This window comes from Artemia sp. Qi Xiang Cuo, chromosome 3, assembly GCF_049724085.1.
Source record: "Artemia sp. Qi Xiang Cuo chromosome 3, ASM4972408v1, whole genome shotgun sequence".
In the NCBI taxonomy this organism is placed as follows: domain Eukaryota; kingdom Metazoa; phylum Arthropoda; class Branchiopoda; order Anostraca; family Artemiidae; genus Artemia; species Artemia sp. Qi Xiang Cuo.
Genome location: NC_142796.1, coordinates 54,177,273 through 54,186,588, shown reverse-complemented (window position 1 = coordinate 54,186,588; position 9,316 = coordinate 54,177,273). Strand labels below are relative to the sequence as shown.

The following is a 9,316-nucleotide window of genomic DNA, read 5'->3' as shown; positions in this document are numbered from 1 at the left end:
CCAATTGTGTTATTTCCACCGTAACCGATTTCCAGCACCTGTCCCCACCATGGCTGAATGATGCTGCCTTAGTTTAATATTTTTTTTCCGAGATTTCTATTATATAGCATTAAAAGTGCCAATTAGACCAGGTTTGCCCCCCCCCGCCTGGATTTCAGCTTATGGTGGCCAATGAAATCTTTCGAAAAAAGTTATATGATTTTATAAGAACTTTTCGAAATTACATACATCATTATTTTACGTGTACAGTATATTTTTTCTCATACGAAAAGGCTAGATGACTATAAAACGTTTTTGTTGATCGACAATCATTGCTTCCATTCATCCAAAAATATTTGATATTTTCCCACCAATAATGATGGGTTAAAAGCCATCATTTTTGTGTACTTTATCATACTTTACAAAAAAAAAACACGACCAAGAATAAACAATTTAAAATTTTGACTGAATAAGACGTTCCTTTCCCTTTATATTACATTATGGTAGAAATATTTCCTACGTATATTACTAAAACAAAAAAATTAATAGGTACAACCCATATTTATATATTTAATCATTCTGTTACAAAGAAAATTCACGACTAAGACTAAACAGTTTAAATTTTGCCTGGGAAACGACCTTCTTCTCTCTGTGTATCCCATTTTTCCAGCCATTGACTGGGGCAAATAGATTTGAAAACCCTTTTGAAATACTGACATGGTTCATAGTCTTCGCCTTTAATTTTCTGGCAACGGTAGAAATCAATATAGCTTTGGTAACAGTACCTAGAAAAACAATTGGGTAACAGTACCTAAGAAAACTATTTGGTAACAGTACATAGAAACAGTATTTTTTTTAAAGTTTGCTACCTTAATTAAAAGGTTTACCTTTATCTTTAATTTTAATTATAAATTTAAATACACTTAGGGCTTAAGAATTTATCTACAAGCAAAACAAATTGTTACTCTAACGAATTAGATGATAGAAGCCTGGCAATGGCCAACACAAGATTGGTCGAAATTACCACTTGAACATCAAGATTACCTGATTTATTAAAAGCTAAAAGTGAGCTTAAATACCAATACAAAGAAGAGGAGATAGAACAAACAATTTCTCCTCTCCTTAGTCAACATGGCATAGAAAACACAATGTTGCGCATTTTGAACCTGACCCCCAACATCTTGAAGAACAATCCTGTAGAGATCTGCCAGCTCATAGACTTTTTGCAAAAGCAAAAATGCAATTTAGAGCCCACTCTTCAGCACAACAAAAGTCAAATCAAACAAAGGAACTGAAATGAATCATATAAACCAAACTAAGTAGCTAATAGAGCTACACTTCAAGGAAAATCAAATTACCTTCTATTTTGAACAAGCTTAATTTAAATAGATTTTATTCAACTTATCCTTGGGCAAATTAATCTTATTTTAAATAGAATTTAGCTGACGCTCAACAAAATACCAGCTTAAAGGTCTTTTTACTGACATTATCTCTCTTAAATCCACCAAAACCTTGTTTACACCTGATATCATTGGATCACCCAATTTGAATGTAAGCAGGAGTTTTACTCAGCTTATCCTCAGTTAATTCAACTTTAGTGTAAATAAAATTCAGCTGACACTCCAGAGTATGCCAGTTTAGGCCTCTTTTTATCCAGACGATTTCTCCTAAATTCACCATTAACCTTGTTTATAGAGCTTAAATCTTTGGAAATTAAAGTTGTAGTATTTAATAAGATTTCACGGCAAAATCTTTATTTTGGTTTACCTGAAGTGTAAAATGCTAAATAGTGATAATAGTAATAAAAAAGAACTAGAACCATAATGTATCAGTTACTATGCAGTAAAAAAATATATGTTTGACTTTAAATAAAAACAGGCTATCTTTTAGTCCACTAAAATTCAAGAAAATACACAATTTCACGTTCACATATTGAATAATTCAAGGATTTACAACATTCACACTTGAAATATCATCATGTAATTTTAGTTGCTTCAATGTAGATAGCAACAGTGTAAATAGCATTTGGGACTGATGTTGTTTAGAAAAGAAGGCTGTTAAATTCTGAAATTAAGGAAAATAAAGATATTTTTGCAGGCCCCTCTGAAATCAGAAAAAATACCCAAAAAGATGCTCAGGTATGTGCATGCTCATAAGGTGGGGCCTGGTAAGCATTGACCTGGTTGGTCAAATATTCCTTGCTTTAAGAAAAGAAAACAATTATCAAATGATTTAAACAAAGGAAAAAACTCAATAAAAGATAACTGAACCTATGTTTCAACAACTTTTATAGACAGAAACTTTCTAGTATTTCATTAATAAGCAGGAGATAACAGCAAAAAACCAGTTCACATCGTTTTAGTTTGAATCTCTTCATATTTTTATAGCTTTTTTATGAAAAAAAAATCCAAGTACAAATTCACTGGACATGATAAAACACAAATAATCTACTTTTGTTAGATGAATGAACATTTTAATAAAAAGGAGAAAATAACAGGGGAAAAGGAAACTCTTTTTAAGGAGAAGGGGGGTGTTATAAGGTTGTCAGGGGTAAAATAAAATCAACGCCTCTGTGGGGAATTTTTTACCCAAGAGATTATCAACAAAGTAAATATTTTTGATAAATTTACATACATGCCAAATGATTTTTCTTTTTTGTCCAAAATAGGGGCTAGAAAACCTTTTCGAATTAAAAAAAACCTTCAATGTAGGAAAAATTCAGTTCCATTTCTCCCCTAATTCCCTTAGGAGAGGAGACTACTTTGAAAACTTATAGTATACAACGGGATCATAGACTCAAACCTGACCCCCTCCCTGCATGTGAGCATAATGCAGATCCTAAGTAAATGAACATCCTAAGTAACAAATTTCATCCTATGAGGCATAAAACATACCCACCTCAAAGCAAAAGCAGACAAATACGTTTAAAATTTCAGTTTTTAAGGTGTATGTCTAGGGTAAGTATTTTCAAGGTTTTTGTACCTAAGATATTGCAATCTCACAGGAAATATTAAAGGAGAGGGATAGAAGATTTTTTCATGGATGAAGAATCTAACATTTCAAACATACCACATTTTCACCTCTATATATTAAGTTTTTTTTCTTATTTTTTGCCCTGTCCTCTAAAATATTCCAGGAGATGGGTAGTTTCAAGTATTGCGCCCTACATAGATGATGACAACATTATACAAAGTATATTTTACCTTGTTTGGTTAGTGTTAGGAAATCTAGGATCAAATGGAGCAGTTACAAGCTTTGGTTCTCTCTCACTCATGATTGCTACTGACATAATCTGGAATGAAACGTATATATATATATATACTATTAATAAAAAAAAACTACAGCAAAAATGAGCAAATAAACCAATGAAAGCTTTAGCAAAGACCATTGGGGCTTAATCACCAGATCTATCCTCACCAAAACACTGTTACAGATACCTAACAAATTCTTTTACTCTGATCACAACATAAAATTAATTTTCATATCCAAATATCTAATGATTTTGAAATTTCCATAATTTACCAGAATTCCCATTAGCTCCACAACAACCTCCAAAATACCCCTGGATATAGCATTAAGTTACACAGTTTAAAAAGGGTAGCCAAAAAGCCAGTAAGTAATTAAGAACAAAAAATGGGTAGCCAAAAAAAACTTTTGGAAATTTATAACTGCATTGGGAATTGTGCACCAAAGAGTAAATACTGGACTGAAAAGATCTCTACAAGTTAAAAAAGCTGATGTAACATATGCAACTTATTGTAATTTTGGCTTGCTAAATTGGATTGATTAAAAGTAGCATCCAAAATTAATGCTATTTAGTGTGGTAAGTAATTACTTCTTGAACAATGCTTTCTTTAATATCTAATCAGCAACAAGTAGCAAGCAGAAGAAAAGTAATGGCAAAAAGAATTACATAACCCTCAGCACTATAGAGTCTGGTACAATCTGTAGTGGGATAATTGTCATACTCAACACTTTCAGTAAATTAAACCACTTTTTAATCTGATAATACTTACCAAATCATTTAGCCTAGCAATTACTCTCAACTAAAGATTATAGAAAACTTATTAGTGGATGCTAGCATTATTGTTAAAAATAAAAATGACCAGCACCATCTAACAACTGGCAATTTTTTAATTATTTTTAGCTAACATTAAACTGTAGCATACTTGTCTTTTCAAGTGCTTTAAAATATAGATGAGGGGAAAGAAGGCCAAATTATGTCACCACTAGCTCAACCAACTTAAAGTCAATTACCCTGGCTTAAGTGCAATAATTTTCCCTAGCTAATCTTGGCCTATTATGTGCTGATTGAATTTTAACACAACACTAAGATCAGTTTTAGCCATAAGTCTCAGTCAAAATTATTTCATTTATTTTATAAGAAACAAATGGATAACAGTTTAGTTTATGGTTTAGCCATCTTCAAAGCTAAAAGCTATAAAAACCAAATTATTACTTCATTACATTCTTGCTGATTTCCTTTTCTTTCATATCAGCATTGTTTCTTATTATGAACCAACTACTGATGAGAAATAGGTACAAAAAATAATACAAGTCAACCAAACCAACTAATTTCTGTATATAGAACAGGTACAGGACAGGGTGACAGGAAGCAACTGCCCTGGTACCAACAATTTGGAAACTTTCTTATTTTTCAATAGGAAATGAAATGGTAGTGCTCTTTTGTTATTAGAGTGTAAAATTCAGAAGAGACCACAAACAAGACTGTTACCCTTTTCTTTGACTCAGGTTTTGAAAACACAATTCTAATGATTTGAATAGGAACTTGAACTATAATAGGGTTTTTGATTCATTTATGGTATAGGACAGAAATCAAATTAAAAAAAAATATATACAATTTAATTTCCTATTCAATGCTCCTTGCCAAAATTTCAACCCCTGCTGTTATCAATGTGGCAAAGCCCCCCCCCCCCCACCGCCACTTTAATGCAGCTGAAAATAGCCATAGGCTTTGCACAAAAAGTTCCTGATTTCTACAAAAAAAAATTGCAGACCCACAAAGTACACCATTTCTAAAATATTTGTAAATATACATTGCGAATCTGTTGGTCAAATAACATAATTTTTTCAAATCTGATAGCAGTGTTCCAGATAAAATCAAATGCAATTATACTATAAAAAAATTATTTAGAAACATGGATGAAAATTTGAAAAAATGTGATTATATGATTAACTGAAACTTGCTACATAGTATGATTAATTGATTACAAGGGTCAAAATAGGGACACAAAGACATATTGGCAAGAGGACAATGAATTGTAAGATGCCATGCTCCACCACAAGTTCCAAAAAGCTCTCTGCCACTGGAAAAATAGACAAGTTCAAACAGCAACATGCAAGATAAGAAATGGCCCCATCAGCTTTGGAAGAGAGTTTCAAAGCTGACACAAAATGTTTCTTTGCAATCTAACCCAATTGATGTTACTGAATGGAAAAAACATTTTCCCTCACTTTTCTCTGATGATCTTCCCCAGTTGAAGCTACTTATAAACATGTTCTCCTCCACTATATGTTGAAACTTGACCAACAGAAGAAGTTCATCATTGTTACATCTTCAGCTATTCAAATCCAAATTTGTCTAACAAAACCTGGTAAAGCCCCAGGATCCAACAGGGCACTAAGTGAGATCCACTTCATCACTTCTTATACAATATTTGGCACTATTATTTCAGGCTTGTATTGCTTAGCAATATGTTACAACTGCCCTTTTGGAAGGTCTTGTTACCTGTATCTTAAAGAAAGGTAAAAACCTAAGGTTTGTGAATCATACAGACCAATTACCATTTGTTCCATTATAACCTAACCCCTTTACAAGATAACAAAAAGTAGCCAAACTAGAATTTTACCCTATTTAAGATCAAACACTTATTAGTTTATTGACTTACCTAGAAGGACCCTTTTTGGAAATACCAATTATCCTTTTTTGATGTATATATCCTTTCAGTGCTTTAGTTTTATTCACATATTAACAGAAAGCTAATTATCTTATGATTTTTGAAAATGTAACTTTTATTGCTTGATATTTATTTGATAAATCACAAATATTAAATATAATTTTTTCTTTTCAATTGGTTGTCAAAACAAAGGCCAGATTTTTAATTTTTGATGACAAATTACTGGTGAAAATTTCACCAAGAAGGCACATAAAAGACAGGGATCTTGTTACTGCACTCACATTGTGTTATGCTGTAGTAAAATAAGGGCAGTCCAAAAGCCTATCTCTATTTTTCTAGAATCCCAAAGAAAAGTGGTCTTTACTAAAAAGAGGTCTTTTACCCTAGAATAAGACCCCCAGTGCCCAATCTTGGCCAGATATTCTGATTGAAAGGTATCTCCTACAGCCATCATAGATAGAAGACTCCTGATCTTAGACATTATGCATATAGAGTTAGATAGTTGTGATTGGCTGATGGTTTGACCAGTTGGGATTGGCTAACTAGGCCACAATCTTGGGAAACGTCTTTCAGCTTCACAACTTTGCTCAATCCCAATTTATAAGGTTTTAAAGATATGCAAATATATCTCCTAAATTTTGAAAAAAAAAACTGCCAACACTGTTGGTAAAACTGCTGCATTTGCCAACCAAGTTAAAGAATTTTAGGTAAATTTGCAGGTGGCATAACAATTTAGCTAGGATGAAAGTGAAAATATCATTTGATGCCTTTTTTTATGCTTTTTCATAATACAATAATCACTTCTATTGCAAATTGCATCTTGAGCCCTTAAAGGGGCCCCAAAGGTATTTCATTTTGTAACCACACAAAGAAGTTACCAACACTAGTTAGGTTATTGAAAAGCAGTTACTAACATATCACTAATTTATAAATAAGTTATTCAAGAGTAATATATTCCAAAAATACTTATTCATAACAATTCAGACCTCATTTTTTAGGCATCTCAATTCAAACCGTTTTACCACCATTTCAAACCATTTCAAGTTTTTCAAATGCTGTAAAATAAATAGGGCTTTATTTTGTAATTTAAAACTTTGCCATCAACAATTCAGGGTATATATTTGCACATTATGGGGGGTGGGGGTGTAAAGTTCAAGGCAAATTTGCAGTGTGTCATGTAATTTAGCTAGGATGAAAGTAAAAACATCTTTTGGTACTTTTTTTATGCTCTTTAGTAATTCATATAAAACCCTTTGGGGCCCCTTTAAGGGCTCGAGGTGCAATTTGTAACAGAAGTGATTATTGTATTATGAAAGAGCATAAAAAAGGCATCAAATGACATTTTCACTTTCATCCTAGCTAAATTATTGTGCCACCTGCAAATTTACCAAATTTTGGAGGTGTCAGAAAAATTGTGGTGCTTTGCACCACAATTTTACAGACTTATTTTTTTACTGAGTGAGCAAAAATCTGGGTGGGGGGGCATCCCCCCCTCTCATACATGACAGCCCTGCTTGTAGGTAAGTCAATAGACTTATAATTTCAAGTGTTTTATCTTCAACAATTTTAATAATAACCACATTGATGTAAAGCTTTGATTTTTAGCTTTTCTCTGATATATACAATTCATCTCAATTCCTCTTTTGTAACAAGATGTGAGGGTTTTAGTTTTACGTAATTTTGCTCAATTGGATACTGGTTTTTTACCCTATAGTAGGCAAAGTAGGCAAACATGTCAAGTAGGCAAATTTCTAAGACTTAGAAATCAGAAAAGGGTGAACATGGAAGCTTAACAATACCTTCTTGGAGTAGCTTATGTTTTTTGCCCTGGATTCATTACTGAAAGTTTACTTTTCATAACTTAACCCCTTTCCAAGATAGCAAAAAGTAGCTTAACTAGAATTTTACCCAAATAAATGCTATATTTGGATTTTGAATTGAAATTTTTATACTAAATATATGTCTATTTCTTAGCTTCTGATTAGTGAGTTAGCCTAATCAAAAAAAATTATCCCCAATTCTAGGCTTATACCAAAATTAGAAATGTAAAAGTACATATTTTGTTTTATATTAATTTGTACATTACCCAGGGGTCTATGCAATACCAGGGGGGGGGGCAATATTCTACTTAAGCTACTTTTGGCTATCTTGGAAAGGGGTTAGGTTAGGAAAATGAAACTTCCAGGGATGGGTCTACATGCCAAAGTATGTCTTGGGAAGGTATTTTGAAGTACATACCTCCACTCCTTCTCTCTCTAAAGGGTCCTGACCTCTGATGACCTTTAAAAATATGAGTGTTATAAAACTGAAACCTTGCAAAATAGATCTTCTGCCTAAATTAAGTAGCCTACAATACAATTGTTTTCAGCTTCACAACTTTACTCAATCCCAATTTATAAGGTTTTAAATATATTCAAATACATTTCCAAAATTTTTAAAAAAACATAAATAGGCCTATAGCCTAGCTTAAAATCCTACTCAAATAGCCTAACAGGAGTTGCATTTTCAGAACTAAAGCTAGAGAAAAAGAAACTTGTAATTGCAAATTAAGGTAAAATTTTGTTTTGTCAAAATTGCAATAGGTCATGTGGACAAATTTGAGGACCTTCTAGAAGGAGAAGGAGTTGAGGTAGGTATTTCAAAATACCTTCCCTGGAGACATTTTTGCCTGTAGACCCATCCTTGAAAGTTTCATTTTCCTAACCTAACCCCTTTCCAAGATAGCCAAAAGTAGCTAAAGCAGAATTTTACCCCAGGGGAGAGAGTGGTGAAGAGTCACAAACATAACTTTAACTATTAAAATAAAGTAGCCTACATGAAAATCTAAAAATGCCTCTATTTTGTTTTAGCATGTCTCCTTCTGGAGAGCCAAACTCTACACATTTTAAACTAAAATACAGAAAAACATATTATCATCAACTACTATAGGTTGTATACTAATATAAGAACAAAATAATTTATAACCTTCTACTCCAGAAAATTTTGAGATGTAAATCGTTTCTTCTGTGATTTTCGAATGTCCCCTCAGATGACACTAGGGCCGTTTTTTCACTCATCAATGTGCTAAGATCTTACATCTTTTGTAAGAAAAAGCTTAAAAGTGAAATCTTTGAACTTTGAACTAAGCAAAGAGTTTATAAATTAATTGTATTTTATATCTCTATGGAAATAAGATCTTACATCTTTTGTCGTTTTTATGCAAACGTCTTTCATCGTTCTGCTCTGATCAGCGGTTTGAGAACAATAATGAGTATATCATCAAAGTTCTCTCATCATTGTTCCATATGGCAAAAAGAAAGAGCTGTAAGATCTTAGAACAAAGATGAGTTGAAAAGACGATAATATTTGTAGAAAGATGAGATCTTAGTGCTAAAAAACGGCCCTAATAGTTGGTGCTATGACATTACGGATTTTGACTC

At 32.5% G+C, this 9,316-nt stretch overlaps 2 protein-coding genes across 2 annotated transcripts in view; both read right to left on the bottom strand.

Moving 5' to 3' along the window:
* Positions 1-525: 525 nt before the first annotated feature.
* COX6B (Cytochrome c oxidase subunit 6B) lies at positions 526-8,909 on the bottom strand. Its single transcript, XM_089086164.1, has 3 exons — positions 8,862-8,909; positions 3,183-3,271; positions 526-764 (listed from the first exon to the last, which is right to left on the bottom strand). The coding sequence occupies exons 2-3, from the start codon at positions 3,266-3,268 to the stop codon at positions 596-598; spliced, it is 255 nt and encodes an 84-aa protein (XP_088942290.1). The 5' UTR covers positions 3,269-3,271; positions 8,862-8,909; the 3' UTR covers positions 526-595.
* The window catches only part of LOC148954279 (mitochondrial inner membrane protease ATP23 homolog), a 69,285-nt gene continuing 60,494 nt past the window's right edge, over positions 526-9,316 (bottom strand). The window contains exons 7-8 of the mRNA XM_089086159.1: positions 3,183-3,271; positions 526-764 (exon numbers count right to left, since the gene is read on the bottom strand). Coding sequence (XP_088942285.1) covers positions 3,259-3,271 — 13 coding nt within the window. The 3' untranslated portion in view covers positions 526-764; positions 3,183-3,258. The remainder of the gene's footprint in view (positions 765-3,182; positions 3,272-9,316) is intronic.